Here is a 17,334-nt window from a genome sequence, read left to right on the forward strand (position 1 = left end):
CCACACCATCATACCAAAAGCTGTGCTCCTCCCTCATCCACTCTGGAGCCCCCTCGTTCATCTACCTCGACCAAATGGAGCCATCCGCACTCCACGAATGAAGCTCCGTTCAGCTACTAAAGCCCTCGCGCTCTATGACCGGAGCTCTGTCTAGCTACCAGGAGCCCTCCATGCCATGACTGAAGCCCATCCAAGCTCTGCACCAGAGGAAGTACTCTGGACCACCCAACAGCGTGCCGGCTCTCCTCCGCGTGCTGGTCGCTGCCACAATTGTGTGCGAGTGTACGGGTAGATGACACACTACATTCCCGCATGGCTTCTGCATCCACTACTTGCTTCACAGACTACGAACATCAATGCCGCGCTCCCTTCATCGAGTGTCGTGGCGTTCATTTGACGTTAGTGGCCCTCAAGTGCGCCATGTACCTCACCGAGCTCCACTCCTCCGGAGGCCTCGCTCCACGCTAGACGCCACTCACCAGGGCCCCAGACCCTACAACAACCACGGTAACTCATTCTGCTCGGAGCCTGTTAGGAAGTGCGGCAACGACAACTTCACATGCCCGTTCCCCAAAGAGCTCTTCGAGCTCTAGAACTTAGCGAAGCTGCTGCTGCTGAACAACGAGCAGTCAAGATTCCTACCGACGGGCAGCGACAACCGTACCACTCCACCAGCTTCGGCCCAGCGGTAGCTGGCTGACTGACAACATACCCGCCGAGATGGGCACCCTCAAGAGCCTCGACTTCCTCGACATAAGCGAGAACCACCTCGTCGGGCCAGAGCATCGTCGGACACATTACCGCACAGTCCCCAGCTCGTTGACGACCCCGACAACAGCTCTCTTGACGTTGTTGAATTTTGTCACACTCAACACCTATAATACCTTCTCCAGTGAGGTTCCTGAACACTACATCCTCCCAGAAGTTGCCCCTCCTGAGGCCTCCAAAGGGATGCAAGCGAAGGCCATAACTTGCGGCCACGAGCGCGCGAACATGTTGCCACCTTCCACGAAGGACGAGCTCCTCCGAAGGCCAGGATACGTGCCGGAGCTCACCTCCACGCCCACATCAGCGTCAGGGGCTGGCCTCCGGCCGCCATTCACTTCAGAAGCATACCTCGGCCGCTCTCCATGCTGGTAGTCGGGCTCTGCTCCCACCTCATGTCAGAGGCTAGGTCTGGCCGGTCGGTCAGGAGATCATTCATACATTGAGGACTGCATCTCTAGGCGCTCCCTACCGCTGCCTGCCAGCGGTCACCCAAGGACGTATGATTACCGGTGGCTAGGCATGCATGCATGCAACCATGCACGTTCCGTGGCGCGCTGCTGCTGCATGCGTGCATACAAGATCGCACACATCGACCCATGCATGCGCATACGCGTACGCCCGCGCTCTGGTCCACCGCACTCGCATCCTCACAGGAGGCCGCATCGGAGGTCAAGCTCCGGCCCAACTTTGCTCCGGAAGCCGCCCTCGGTAAGCTCAGTGCCAGATGGAAGTGTCTTGAAAAACCCTCCGCAAAACGGAGATATCTTAAAAATCTCCACGCCTGATGGCATAGCCTCGGTGACGTAGATATCTTAAAGACCTATCTCAAAAGTACCTCCGGCATCTTGAAGGTAGTGCCTCCATGCCAGAGAAGTATTCCATCCACTATCTTTAAAGTCTAGCTAACCTACGTGGTGGATAGGCAAAAACTGCTCCGACATCTTGAAGGCGTAAGCCTCCGTGCTAGATAGGCATATTCTATCCGTCATCTTTAAGGTCTAGCTAACCTACGTGGCGGATAGACAAAGACCGCTCTGGCATTTTGAAGACGTAGGTCTCCATGCTAGACACGCATATTCCGTCCGCTATCTTTAAGGTCTAGCTAACCTACGTGGCGGATAGGCAAAGACCGCTTCATCATCTTGAAGGCGTAAGCCTCCGCGCCAGACAGGCATAAACCCTCCGCCATCTGAAGGCCTAGCAAGCCTTCGTGGCGATAAGGTAAAGAAATCCTCAAGCATCTTGAAGGCAATAGCCTCCATGCCAAAGAGGTATAGCACTCTACGCATAAAGATGTGTGGGCCACTTATTCATACATATGCACACATCATACATACATCATACATACATACATTCATTCATCATACATACATACACTCATACATCGTACGTACATACATACATTCATTCATCATACATACATACACTCATACATCGTACGTACATACATACCTACATACATGTACATATGATTACAGATGGTCAAGGAGCCAGAGGGCTCGGTCGATCCTGCACAAGTTGCAGAATTTCACCATTTCTTGTCGAAAGAGGTAGAAAATCCCCCCGCATCTTGAAGGCAATAGCCTCCATGCTAGAGAGGTAGAAAACCCTCCGGCATCTTAAAGGCAAAAACCTCCATGTCAGAAGGGTTATTATTCTCCAGACAATTACAAGCACAGTGCAGGAGCGGAGATTCCAACAAGTTGAGTGGGACTCGGAGTACGCAGGCTCTGGACGACTTCGCCTTCGTTACGTCGCTCAGCCCCACTGTCGACTACACTTCCGACATCCACCGCTAAGGGGGTAATGGGCTGCTTCCTGTAGCCCCATCATCGACTTCGCCTCTGGCTTCCATCGTCGTGGGCTACAGATGACTTTGCCTTTGTTACGTCTCTCAGGCTCGCCGTCGACTATGCTTCTAGCATCCACCGCTGAGGGGGTAACATGCTACTTCTCATAGCCCCATCGTCGACTTCGCCTCTGGCTTCCATCATCATGAGCTCTGGACGACTTCACCTTCGTTACGTCCCTTAGCCTCACCATCGACTACGCTTCCAACATCCACCGCTGAGGGGGGTAACAGGCTTCTTCTCATAGCCCCATCGTTGACTTCGCCTCCGGTTTTCATCATTTTGGGCTCCAAACGACTTTCCCTTCGTTACGTCCCTCAGCCTTGCTATCGACTATGCTTCCGGCATCCACGCTGAGGGGGTAACGGGCTACTTCTCGTAGCCCCATCGTCGACTTCGCCTCTGGCTTCCATCGTCGTGGGCTCCGGACGACTCTACCTTCGTTACGTCCCTCAACCCCGCCGTCAGCTACGCTTCCAGCATCCACCGCTGAGGGGGTAATGGGCTGCTTCCCGTAGCCCCATCGTCGACTTCGCCTTCGGCTTCCCGTAGCCCCATCATCGACTTCACCTTCGGCTTCCATCGTCGTGGGCTCCGGACGACTTTGCCTCATTTACGCCCTTCAGCTTCGCCGACGACTCTACTTTCGACATCCATTGCTGAGGGGGTAATGGGCTGCCTCCCGCAGTCTCGTCATCGGCTCCACCTCCATTACGCCCCTCAGCTTCGCCGATGACTTCGCTTCCGCATCTACCGCTGAGGGGGTAACGGGCTACCTCCTGCATCCCCGTCGTCGACTTCGCCACTTCGGCCTCATCATCGACCCCGTCGTCGACTCCATCTTCGGCTCCATCACCACAAGGCTTGGTCGACTCTGCCTTCAATGCGCCTCTCAGCTTCACCAACGACCCCGCCTCCGGCTTCACCGCGACGCTCCGTCAGACCTCTCCTCTGTAGAACCTCGCCGCCATCGCGCTGCGGTTATCGCTGAGAGGTTTTTCGAGGACAGGAGGTCGTTCGGGAGATCCAGACTTCAAAGAGTCTGGAGCTAATTCATCATGCATTCGCTCGCCCCTTAGAACCTCGGAACTAGCGGATAAAGGGGTGTTGTTGGGGGGAAATGACCTAGCCTGAGATATTTATACGATGTACTATAGCATTACTATAGAAACCATAATATCCCTGCTACCACGTGGTGTGTACAGGGATGAAGGATCCAGAACCCCCTGTTTACATGGTTGTAGGATAATATCTAGGGGTAGGGTGGTAATATCCCCTGCTTATTTTCCCTATAAGAGAAGCCCCACAGTGGAGGTGAAAGGAGGGGGAGACCTCAGGAAGGATTTTTCTCCTCTGATCACATGTAGAAACTCATCTCGTAACCAATTGATACACACCATAAGCAAAAGCATATGACGTAGGGCTGTTATCCGACCAGGAGATCTGAACCTAATAAAATCTCTTGTGTTCTTATGTCTATCTGAGACACACCCCTTCTCTCGCTCTCTCCTCTCAGCTCACTGTTGTCCCTAAACTTGAGCTTTCTCGTTAGAAAAGACTCTTGTCGTACTCTGTTCGCGTAAAACATCCTCCTACGCTAATAATATCTAAACCCACCCTCTACTTTACACACGTATATTCCATACACCCAAGATCTAAAACCTATACATGTATGTCTACTAAAAAGAATTACTAGGCATTCGACTGTTGTCAACGACAGGCACTGAGGCTATCTAAAAAAATCAACTTACGAAACGAGGGTTCGGAGGAGCTACTAGCCGAGCAACGCTCGGTTCGGGAAAAAAAACGAGGGTTGAGAAGGCGAGAAACACCAGGTTTCAAAATGGGCTCCCGCCAACTGCGTAACGAGTTACATCGCCCCAGACCCACGCTGGCTCCTGGCCATCAAGGCCAGCCGCGCGTGTCTTTTCCGTGTGCGCGTGGCCAATTTTTGGTCCAAATCCCCGTGCTCTTGGCGACTCGGAGCCTGACGCACCAGCCGAGGCCCAACCGGCCCATTCTCCCACGGCCCCACCGACCCGACCGGCGCCTCCCTTTCCTCATCCCACCTGCCCGCACCACACCGCGCGGCACGCCTGAGTCGCCGACCCCAACGAGGCAACAACCCCTTGCCTCTCCTCTCCCTCGGCCGCTGCCGCCGCCTCGCGCCACCCACCTCTCGGCCACGGCGCGCCGGGGACCTTAGCTCCCCAGTGACGAACGCCACACCGGATCAGCTGGGGTCGCGTGCGCCCCAGGTCACCTCCCCCTCGGTTCGTGGGTCGCGCGGGTGATTCCTCGGTGGCTCGGTCCGGATGGGGCTCTCTTCGGCCTCCGCGGGCGAAGGGGCGCAACTCTGCGTGTTCGACCTCAGGCGGGGGCAGCAGGAGGGCCAGGAGCTTGACAAGATCCTCTTCTTCCACCCCGCTGACTGCCCCATACTGCTCCAGCTCTCCGTCATTGGCCTCTGCGAGGGAATCGTCACTTTCACAAGGTCACCGTCGCTCTCCCTTTTTTTTTTTTTTGTTGCGCGACCTTCGACCTGTTACCCTTTTTACATTATATATGACTAATTAGCTACTTGCTTCTGAAACATAGTTTAGAAAAAGTTTTGCGCTCAGCTTCGCAGATTAGTACAACAGTAATTCCTAGAATTCGAGCCTGAGTTTAACACACGTGATCTGTAAGATTTTCAGATGGATTTTTTGCCATGTAATCGAAATCTAAGTTGAATCAAGTTTGGGGATTTACTAGATAGCTAAGTAGTGAACACTTGCTGAATAGAATAAAAGTTGGCTAGATTTACGATTAGTTTTTAGGGCTTCTTCTTCTTCTTCTTTGGGGGTGAGGTTCGCTTTAGTCCGGGTCTTAGAGCATCTCCAAGAGAGTCTCTAAAATTCATCTCCTATATCCTTATATAGGGAGCTTTCTCGATAATATTTCTTCTCTAAATCTCCTTCCTCTCCAACAGACTCTGGATATCCCGTTCCCTATATTTCTTCTCATGTATCACCGACGAATGGACCCCACCTGTCATACACGTGTACGGCCAATCCCTATATTCCAACACATTCCTCTCTCTTCTACGACGCCATTCGCCATGGCCTTCGCCCGCTCTCTCTTCTTCTCCTTCCTCCTCGTCTCCACCGTGGCCGCCACACGGGCTGTCGAGGAGGCAATGTAGCACCGAAGGGCCTCATCCAAGAGCCCACCGACACCAAGTTCCTCGAGGTCAAGTGGCTGTCGTCCACGCTCGGCGGCTCATTCACCTGCGAGGACGCCTGCAAGGATATGCCCAAAGAGCATCGACAAGGACGACGTAGTCACCAGGAGCCTCGAGTTCGAGATGCTTCTACACATCATGCTGGACAGGGGTTGCCGCCGCCTGCGGTGGAGCCGTCCTCGCCGGACCAGGAGGCGGCGGTTTGCAAACCGCTGAGGGTCGTCGCGGCGGAGGTGAGGTAGAAGGGGGCCTGGGCATTGGCGCTGGGCTCGCTGTGGCGCAACTCGATCAGGCGCAACCGCACGCGGGCTCCAACAGAGCAGCGACGAGCTCGCCAAGGTGGCAGAGCAGCGGCGAGCAACGGACGAGGGGTGGGCCAGGACGGTCGGACGTTTTGGGGAGCCCGGGGTCGCTCCCTACAAATAGAGAGCGAGAGGGGTGATTTTGGGGTTGGTAAATATTGGGAGTGGTATTGGGGAGCTGCTGGAGCTAGGTTTTAGGGTGAAATTCCCCAAATTTGACTGTAAGGAGTGGGATTGGGAGACTCTTGGAGATGCTCTTAGAGGCAAAAGGGAGGCAGCTTGAGCCCTGATTTAGAGGCAGAAGGGAGACAGCGGTGGCTGCATATGTATTTAATACATCTTACTCTTCAAGCTACTAACACTTGTACATTGCTTCTTGATTCGTCCAAAGTTTACATATTCCAGTGCATCTCTAGATAGCTAGAAATGTCTATCAATGATTACACAAACTAACATGGGGGTAAGGTCAGAAGATTGGAACTCTTCGTAAGCAACAAAACCTTTTGTGGTTGCAATGCCTTCCATTTTGTCTTTGCTAGTCTTTCCATCCCAAACAATCATATCCAAACATTCTTTACTCTTTGCTTGTGCTACTTCATTTATTGCCTAATTTCGGTGGGTCATTTCATTCTCTTCGATGTTATTAACTGTGTGCAGAATATTTTCTCCTGAAGATGATTGCGAGGTGATAGAATCAGATAAACACTCCCACATTTTTTACCAAGCTGAGCCAGATATTTGGATGGTTCTGGTAATGGCTCTTCACCACATTCATAGTTTGACTCTGGGTTTATGTGAAGTTTTTGCTCTAATTCTTCTGGTCGATGAGTATTCTGAATGCTTTATAGCATTGTTCTTTTTACCTTCGTGGAAAATTTTGTTACTTGATAATTCGTATTGTTATCCAAAGTTATTGAAAACATGATCATTTGAAAGTATCTTCCATTACAAATCTACTAACATCATTTTCATGTGAGAAATCTTAATATTTTTGTATATATTAGTGGTAAAAATTTATAAAGTTTGATTGCACACAATCCTAAACATCTATTTGAGAATGGAGGGTGTAGTAATTGTTGTCGTTGAATATTAATTGTCGCATATCCTCTTAATATTTATCTTTAGAGTTAAGATAATATGTTTATGCTGTCACCAAAATGTTCTTGTCTTGTCATATCATACAACGATATAAGTGCATGTTTAACGTATTTAGCACTTTGACATCTTCACAGCACCATCTTCCAAAATAGCATGAAGCTTATTTAGGAGATTTGATCTTCAGTTGAGGGATCAATGACTTATTTCTTGACCTATGTTCTTTTCTCTTGCATTACACCATCTTTACAACAACAGAACTTGAATGACTGTATCATCATATACTGACGAATTCGTTGACATGCAATTTGATATGTAGGTGGTGGAGAAAACCAAGGACAATGAATCTACTTGGCGCTGTGGTGCATTGCAAGAGATACTTAAAGAGGTTCATTCGCTTTTTGCAATGTTTCATGGACCAATCCGAACTCTACTTGACAGACAACCAAGTGCTGAACTTGCTCGTGGTCACCTCCGCACGTTTGTCACAGATTATTTAAGTGGTAGGTCTAGTTTTCAAATTTATTTTGTGTCTGCCACAACTATTTCCTTTGTTGACATGATTCTTACAACTTGCGAGGATACAGTAGGATGAACAAATTTGTACCCTGTTGAAAAGAAACGCAAGATGATATTTGGGAATCTTTTGATAATCTAATCTCATATATATATATGCTATTTTATGCTCTCGAACAGATTTTATTGTTGGTAAAAAGCTACAGCTGCCAACCTTCCGTGACAGCCTAAAGGAGCAGGGAACAGTCCAAATGCTGACAGTCTCACGAGACATGGCACTTGAAGTTCAGGTACACTGTATATCTTTGAAATCTGGCATGTTCTCTTGGCTACAGAAAGACCATGTTAAGAGTATTTTCAACACAAACAACAGTGATCTCTTGCTCCCTATGAGGATACCCTGACCAGTTAAAAACATTTCCATGTTATTAAGTCCTCTTTTACTGTCTTATTTGAAAAAGTTTGGCATGCTTGTTGAATGTAGTTCGCTATTCATATCTTGTCCAGCATATAGTCAGGTTTGCAAACCCAGTGTAAGACCAGTACTGATTTCTGTGCTAACTGGTGCAGTACCATCTGAACAACATTTTTATTGAGTCTTGGCATGGGCGTGGTGCCCAACAGTTTCCAATAACATGGATTAATTTAGTACAAATTATTTTCTATCCCAAAAATGTTCCTTTCATGGTTCCACAGAGAAACTAGATTTTGGTTTTATTTCATACTTCAGTGTTTGTCTTTTGTGGAATTGGTTGATGTAATACCTTCTTGGATGGTTTGTTATATAATATGGTGTTTGGGAAGGGGTACCATTGACATATTCCTTAACACAGTGCATTAGCATTTACTCGTCTGTCTTGCAATACAAGTCCATCATCATGCGATGCCTGGGCTCACAATTTAATAACATTGGTAGAACCAGTAGTGTAGTTATTCTGATATTTCCACCCCGTACCCCCACTTTAGTGCTGTAAAAGTGGATGGGTAGCTATAGAATGCCATTCAATACAATTAGCCTTTTCCTAGATTTAGTGCCTTCATGGTCTATGCGCATGGTGGGCTTGGACTTTTATTATGAGACAGAAGGGGTACATTAGAAAGGGTTGCTTTTAATTGTTTTCTTACAGCACAGTTAAAGTGGTTCTAGATAAGTAGAAGATTGCTTTCTGAGGAAAATTTCTAGACCCAATTCAATCGCCATATTACACTTTCACAGTAGCCTCCAGCAGTAGTGTACAAACGATAGTTACATATTTTTATTTTTTATCTATTTCAACCATTGATGTATTAGTGTTTCAGTCACTCACCACAGTTCTTGGATCATGTCTTGGAAATGTCACCTGCCAATCGCTTGTATTATTTGAAGATCTCCTGGTATCGACGACGCTGCCGCCGGTATGTTCTCCCTGTAATTGCTAGTTCCACTAAAATTTGTTTTGCTTTGGTTGATATATGAGCATGTTGTTGCCTTGTGGTTAAGGACTCAAAAGTGTCTTTTTGGTTTCTTCAGGATGATACTTTAAACATATATACTTACGCTGTCCTGAGGCTAACTCCTCGTGCCTTATCTTCCAATGCAAGCTCCTGGTCCTATTTGCGGAAAGGAACTTCTGTTAATGCTGGTCCCACTTCAAGTTCATCAAATGGAACAACTGCAGGAGAAAGGTACCATAGTCGATCTCGTGATACTTCTCCTGGTGGACAAAATCAGATGCATCATAATTTCAGGCCTCTCTTGCGCGAGAAATTGTCAAAGGGAAGGGATGGTTTTATTGCTGCTGATTTCACAGCTACAGATGTTTGTTGTGCTGTACCCGTGCTTCCAATAGTATGGTTCCAACAGGCAGAGGAGCGTATGTACCTATGTATATATCAGCACAAGTCTATCACTATCCTACTGCTAATTCCAGCTTCCTCAGTGATAAATGGAGAAGATGGTGTTGCTCATGTGAAGAAGCATCTGCTTGAAAATGTGAAGTGCATAAATTCCTGTGTCGTATTCTTCATGACAAATATGGCTGTGAATGCATGCTCAATAATTTGATCATTCTTGTAGGCGTCACAGAAGATTATCACTGTTGAACAGAAACTGTCACGAGGGTGGGGAGGAGAAAATGCTTATCATGTTAGTGGATATCGTTACATGCTTGTTGATCCAGACAGAAGAGTATCAAGAGCCTCCCCATCTGGGAAAGTTACCACCTTGTCAAAGGTATGTTCTTTTGCATCAAAATTGTATTCGATATTTTGTTGTTTATTTGGAAACATAGATGTCCTTTCGGTACACTGTAAGTTGTAAGGATTGGAGATTGATGATATTATTTTGTTTCATACACTATTAAGTGTTAGATTGTTTATTAGCTTCAACAATTTTTTTCTAGCTTATTTTATCCTTTTAACTTGACTTGCCTTATAATGTTAGTTTGAATGTCTTCTATGATGAAATTATGCAGGATTCTCTACTCGCCCTCAATATGCTAAGACAAGAAGTTGATTTAGAAAAGTCGAGATCTAAGAGAACTGACCCTTGTCATGATAAGGATTTTGAAGCATGCATAAGAACAAAAAATAATGTGTGGGTTGTTGCTAAAATTTCTCGAGGAAGGGAGCTTTATATGGCTTTAGAGAAGGGTGGTGAAACACTTCTCTATGCATCCACAGCTGTTGAGAAATTTAGCAACAGGTAATCTTTTCCTTTCTGGTGGCTAATTGTAATTCCATATTAAGGATGCCTATTTCGTGGTCAACTTGAATCGTCTGTGTCTATTACATTTGGAGAAGGATCATGCTAACCATTCGCTGGCAATTTTACTTCCATAGTCTCATGCGGTTTTTTTATGTAGGCCTAAAGCTGCTTCTGACCTAGTTAATATTCGCATCCTCTCTCAGGTACTGTGAAGGAGCATTCTCTGCAGACTAAAAGCACCAACATGAGATGTTACCCTCTCCATACACTACCTCCTATCCAACTCATTGGTTTTAAGCTGTATCACTCTTCAGCGTGGTGAATTTGGATCCTGCTTTGCAAAGGGAATAAGGGATCCATATCATGTACTTGTACATATGCTTTATTTGTCGTGTGTTAGAAGAAATCTAGATTACTCCGGGAATAATGCAGAGCAGAAAGAGTTTGTTTTCATCTTGCGTCCTTCTGCGACACATAGGATTATGCCCATTTCAGTGTCTTGTAAATGCTGGCAATGGACCTGTCGACTAAAAGAGCTGAACTTTATGTGGGATTTCTGTATTTGGCTGCTGTGTTATTTCGATTTCCAACTTAAGTAGAGTAGAGGCTTACACGGGGATGGTCAGGGTAGGCAATGTTATGGATTGTACGCTGCTGGGATGCATGTTGCTGTGTTATTTTGCTGACTTGCAGTTCCCTGAACCATTGAGAACCGAGTGGCGTTAGCTGAATCCAGATAGCTGGACATAGGAACAGCGAAATGCTCCCTAGGAAACATCGAATTGCACGATTATTTCGTGAAATCCAAAAGGCAAATGAGAGAGAAGTTAATTTTTTTTTAAAAAACGAAGAGAATGCGCATCCGGGGAATCGAACCCCGGTCAGTACCGTGGGAGGGTACTATGATACCACTACACCAGATGCGCTGAATGAATTGCAGCTGTTTTATATTTATTGTAATGGCACTATTCACCATTTCCGGATACTTTCCCCGCGCACCATTAATTTCGGAAATACATTAGTAGTTCATGGATACACATAGCTGTTGCCGCCGGGCACATTTCCTTCTTCCGGGCTCTGATCGAACCATCCTGGTACGTCAGTACGTGAAGATAGCGGCGATGAACGCGGTCTCGGCGCTCGCGCTCGCGCTCCTCCTGATCGCGTAGCTGCATTCGGACCGCTGTGGTCTCGCGGCGGCTGGGAGGCCTCTTGCTCTGGGAGAGGATGGCGGCGGAGGGCGCGGCCATGGTAGTGGCGACATTCGACGTGGGATAATCCGGCTGCAGCACCAGCACGGCCGAGACGGCGGATGCCGCGAGCTCACGGGAGCGAGGCCGTCGTGCGGACCGTTTGATCCCAACGGGCCCAACTGCATGCCCATCGGATGGACCTTCTCCACCGTTGGTTATCATCCCTGCATAGTAAGGGGATGTTTGGATGAGAGGAGCCAGCCAGCCAGCCAGGATCGGCTCCCTCAAATCCTTTGGTATTTGGATTCAAATCCCTTCCATTCAAATAGTGTCCTCAACGATCATTAAGGGGCGGAACATCCATGACAGCCAGGGCTTGAATCCAAATTTCTATTAGATTTTACTGTATAAATAATAAATTTTTAAGATTCATTCTAAATTTGAATAGAACAACTCAGGCTTAGCCCATGATTGATTCCACCCCTGCAATCATATATATGCGTATGCCAGATACATGCTGGGCAGTCATCGAGTTACGTAGGCATGCATGTACCATGGACAATGGCGGTCTTACAAGTTCCTTGCACACATTGGTGTTTCCATTTTTTCCCCAGCGAACGAGCTAATTAAACTAGTCCGATTTCATGACTAATGCATATTGATCTAATGGAAATATATCTTCTCACATTTCCCACCCTTCAATCGCCCAAAAAATGTGGTTTCGTACTGCTGATGTCGGGCTTAGCTTCAGGGTTTAGGAGGAGGTTAGGGTTCCGGTGGCATCCATGGGCTTAAGGACCACTGGTGGTGGCGGATGCGGGGGCGCCACTGGCCTTGTGTGGCGGAGGATCAACGGTTAGGAAGGGTCATGACGGGGCTAATGTAGGATTAGAATACTGACCAGAGGGGTAAATATAAAACAACTAATTGCTTAGCGATTAAATAAAATTTACGAAAATTAAACTAGAGATCACTTGAGCAATATAAAACAATTAGAATTATGTCAAGGTTTGCAATCATAGAGTGACATGCAATAATTTATATTCTAGGAAAACAAATTGTATGAATATAAATAGCATAAGAGATGACACACAAATTTTATCTCGTGTTATCGGTGATTTATCGATCACCTCTAATCTACGTTGAGATAAGTTTAAGCTTCTAACCGCTCCTATATCAAGTATTCAATTCTCACTACAAGAAAAAGCTCACACCGAACAACTTGATCATAAGCTAAAATAGAACAATGAACTATTTAATATCTTGATTTCACTAGAATAGCACCTAACCGCTCCGGTGAGACATGCTCAAAACCTCTCATAATCACCATTGTGGCTCCTTCACAAACTTTTTTGAATGACTCAACGATTCAACCGCTTCCAAGCCATCTAGAAGGCGGCAACCTTCAAAAGTAATAAATCAATGACGCTTGCTTGAAGTATCACTAGTGCCACAAAGCTCAACCGATACAATACAATGCACTAGATGCTCTCACACTCTCAAATATGCAACCACTAAACTAAGAGAGGGAAAAGAGGAAGTTAAGTGCTCAAGAGTTTAGAAATGAAGTAATTGCCTATCATTTGAACCAACAAGGGGTATATTTGTAGTCCACAACTCGAAATGTGGTGTTATCCAAGGTTTGGCTTCTTTGCATATCTGGCCGTCAGGCCGCCACTAATCCAATAGTTACAAAAGTGTAATGATGACTCTAATATTGGTGAATAAATGACATGGCGGTCAGACCACCACTAATCTTGATCAGACCGCGAACCTTCAATAGAGTACCAAAACTATCTATTCTTTAGCGATCAGACTGCCACCGGAGCAAAGAGTTCAAACTCTCTGCTCCCTTGGCAGTCAAATCGAGACACCCCACGGTCAGACTGACTTAAGAACTTGAAAATTTTCTACATTGTTTATACAACAGTCAAACTGGCCACACCAGGTGATCTGACCGCCACTACATAGAACACTCTCAAAGGCAACTTTTTCAGTTTTTCTCAAACTAAAATCCTCATTCTAGATGAAATGTAAGTTTGAGTAATTATGGCACGTTTGACATCTCAAGTAAATGCACATCAACCCCTCTTAATAGTATGTCACTTATCCTATCAATCCAGTTATTTATCTTCTCTTATCACCATTGATCGCAAAATAAAATATCCTACATTTTATACCTTTGTCTTGAGCTAGCAATTTGCATATCTTCCACACATGCTTCTTCTAGCCTCGCAACATTCTTAGGCCTAACCTTTTTTCATAACTCAATTAAACACATTAGTCCAAAATTACATATTGTAATTAATTACCAAAACATGAACTATGGGCTTAGATGCTTCAATCTACCCCTTTTTGATGATGACAATAACACTAAGAAGTGATGTGATTTTAGTTTTGAGCTCACTTTTAGCACAAAGCATAAAGAAAACTCGAGAGTTTCAATAGCAAGTATTTCAAGAATATAAAATTAAGTAGAGATAATTGCTAGCAAAACTAATGGTAAGGTAAGCTTCCCCTGCATATGTGCCCATAAGATTTAGAAATAAAAATATGGCACAAGTTAAGGATTTGAATAAAATTTTGGCGGAGTTTACCGTATATTCTTGGATCCGAGGGACGAGATATTATTAATGAGATTACCATTTTAAATATATCACTAAAACATTTCCTCGAGGCATCCAACAACAACATTAGAACATAAAATTAGAGATAAACAACAAGATAAACAAATCAACATAGTTCATCACATTACAATATCGTATGTTCTTAATCAACATAAAATAATAAGTTCATACACAATACACATACACGTAATAAGGTTTATTAGACATGATGGAACGATAAGGAAAACAAGTCTCCTCCTCGCATAACTAAAAAATGATAAAATTAAAACAAAAGCTTAAGCGAATGAAGCTTCTTGGTCGCGTCTTCACTTCTTATTCACCACATATTCCATCTTCTTACCCTTTGGCATCAAATACCAAAAGGTCTAGTTATCCTAGAGTAGGTGGAGGTAAGTGATCAGTGAAGCTAAAGAACTACATCCGAAGACTTTGCTACCCAAGAGATAAGTTATGAAACATATCATTCAACTCTTGGTTTTGAGCATTTAGAGCTGCAATATCTTCCCGAGCGAGAGAGATAGCCTACTGAGTGGACTGGAACTCTGTCATCGTAGGCTGATAGTAGTTCAGTTGAAAGTTTACCTGGAAAGAGTCCAAACTCTACTGGAAATCTTGCTGGATAGATGTCATGTAGGGATTAAAGAATCCAGCTGGAGGTGCCCACTGTGACAGAACTAGCTCTAGAACTAGCGATGTATAAGGAGGAACATAGGCAACTGACAAAATACCACACATATAGGGTCACTTGTATCAGTGTATCGCTATAGTAGATAATATCTTTTAAATTAGGGGTAAAGGTATCCCACCTAGATCCGTGCTATGTGATTCAACCAGCTCTAGACCTATGATGTATTGTGATATTTGTATCGATGTTAGGGCATACCTATATCTCTGTGCCCTAGACAGCCCTATAAATACAGATCCTTAGCCATCAGACCAAGGAACCGATCCTTTTTACCATCAATATATTTGATGTTCCTTCCTCTTCACTTCTTCTCTAAGCTTTAGCCGCTCCTGTGAGTAAGCCCTCGCCACATTTGTTTGTGCAAGATATCTTCTTGCGCCAACAGCAACCACTAGCCAAAAGAGGGAGAGAAGAAAGTCAAGTGCTAAAAAGTTCAGAAATGAAATGCTTGCCTACCCTTTGAACCAACAAGGGGACTATTTATAGCCCACAACTTGAAATGTGGTCGTTGCTCAAGGTCTGACTTCTCTACGCATCTAGCGATCAGATCGTAGTTCATCTAGCAGTCAGACCGCCACTAATCTAATGGCTACAAAAGTGTAATGATAACTCTGATATTAGTGAATAAATAACATAACAGTCACACCACCACTGATCTCAATCAGACCACGAGTCTTGAACAGAGTATCAAAACTCTATGTTCCCTGGCGGTCAGACCAGCAAGCCCCGATAGTCAGACCGTCAGCCAGAGCAGAGAGTCCAAACTCTCTTCTCCCTTGGCGGTGAGACCAGGACACCCCACGGTCAAACCGTGACTTAGAAAATTAGAAAACTTTTGTCTTGTTTATACAGTGGTCAGACCGCCACTATACAGAGCACTAAATTCATCATTCCAGATCAAATACAAGTTTGAGCAATTATATCACTTTTCATATCTCAAGTAAATACATATCAACTCCTCTTAATATATCAATCCAGTTATTTCTCTTTTCTAATCATTATTGACCGGCAAAAAAAAAATACTATATTTTATACTTTTGCTATGAGCTAGCTATTTGCATATCTTCCGGATATGCTTCTTTATCTTCGCAATATTATTAAGACTAACTTTTTTATAACTCAATTAAACATATTAATCCATAATTACATATTATTATTAATTATCAAAACATAATTAAGAGCTAGATGGTTCAGCCGAGCGCACAGGCAGCATGTTGAGGCGGACTGGGCGGGGGAGCTCGTCGCAGCCTGGAAAAGAGAAAAGTTGCAGCCGATAAAAAAACTGCTGGAGGAAGAAGATAACCCCTATCACCCACCGTTATATCATCCTTCGCTCCTCTTTCCTACATTTTGGTAGACTATCAGGAGGATGCTACTACACGATTGCATGTGAGGAGCGTTACCGAGAGAGATGTACGCGTAAACCTCGCGCATGCGCACGACAGAATAACAGATACCCATTGTCATGAAATATATCGGCGTCTCGCTATTGGCAGTTTCACTGATGTTAAAATTTTGATTTTGACTAAAAACTGTAAACTTTTGGTACATAAATTTTAGTTTTGATCTTTCTACTCATATAAACATCGGTTCACACTGTCGATGTTTGAGTCCACGAGAAGAGGAGCACAGAGGAACGTTTGAGAAAACCTGGGAGACCGCTAGTCCATCTGGCCCAATAGACAGACACGCGGCCTTTTCTGTTGCAGCCCTCTCACGTCCGCCCCCACATACTCTTGCGCGACACCGGCCCGCCTCGAATCGGGTTGGGATCTCTGATTTTGGAGTCACAGTGACTTCAATCTCTTACGAGCCATTCAATCTCGAGCTTTTTTTATTTTTCTATTTTTTTATTAAAAATTTAAATAAATAGGTTTTTCTGCGAAAAAATCAGCCCTTCGAAGCGCTGGTAAGCGCAGTATATGAACAGTAATTGCGGTGAACTGTACTGAAGTTTAATTTCCCTCTACCTTCTCTGTTGCTCAAAAATCTTAAAAAAAGTTGTACGTGTTACATAATCCATGTGCAACCTATTTTAATTGAATTCATTCAAAAATTCATTTTAGAATTTAAACTAATATTCTTTAAATAAGACTACTTTTATAGCTTCTAACAATGGTTAGTGCCTCAAATAAATTTCTAAAAAACTGGTAAAATTCACTAATATTATTTTTATGTGATGTGATAATTTCTAAAATTATTTTTAATAAAAAAATATAAAAATAAAAAAAACTCTTCAATCTCGCGTGAATGGACAAGATTTCGACGCTATACGGAATCACTACAGTAACCAGGGATTGTGCGGCAGGCTTATTTCTTTTAGCTCGATCTTCAAAGTTTGATTTTAATTAAAATTTGCTTACAAAATATATTACTTTTAACTACAAAA

The 17,334-nt window shown here is 44.8% G+C and overlaps 1 protein-coding gene and 1 non-coding gene across 7 annotated transcripts; one reads left to right on the plus strand and one right to left on the minus strand.

The window, feature by feature from the left end:
- The first annotated feature begins 4,658 nt into the window (after positions 1-4,658).
- Positions 4,659-11,001, plus strand: LOC133895508 (vacuolar fusion protein CCZ1 homolog). Of its 6 annotated transcripts, none has more exons than XM_062335889.1 (10): positions 4,659-5,112; positions 6,801-6,894; positions 7,558-7,741; positions 7,935-8,044; positions 9,046-9,149; positions 9,336-9,419; positions 9,483-9,726; positions 9,811-9,966; positions 10,208-10,437; positions 10,644-11,001. In XM_062335889.1, exons 1-10 carry the CDS (start codon positions 4,934-4,936, stop codon positions 10,672-10,674), a joined length of 1,416 nt encoding a protein of 471 aa, XP_062191873.1. In that variant the 5' UTR covers positions 4,659-4,933; the 3' UTR covers positions 10,675-11,001. The 6 variants fall into 6 exon arrangements, with proteins under 6 accessions (XP_062191873.1, XP_062191872.1, XP_062191871.1 ...); XM_062335887.1 differs by having other exon boundaries at positions 4,661-5,112; positions 9,054-9,149; positions 9,265-9,419; XM_062335892.1 differs by having other exon boundaries at positions 4,661-5,112; positions 9,121-9,149.
- Positions 11,002-11,295: 294 nt separating this feature from the next.
- TRNAG-CCC (transfer RNA glycine (anticodon CCC)) lies at positions 11,296-11,366 on the minus strand. Its single transcript has one exon. It is a non-coding gene; the product is annotated as a tRNA-Gly (tRNA).
- Between the last annotated feature and the right edge of the window lie 5,968 nt (positions 11,367-17,334).

This window comes from Phragmites australis, chromosome 16 (assembly GCF_958298935.1).
Source record: "Phragmites australis chromosome 16, lpPhrAust1.1, whole genome shotgun sequence".
Taxonomy (NCBI): domain Eukaryota; kingdom Viridiplantae; phylum Streptophyta; class Magnoliopsida; order Poales; family Poaceae; genus Phragmites; species Phragmites australis.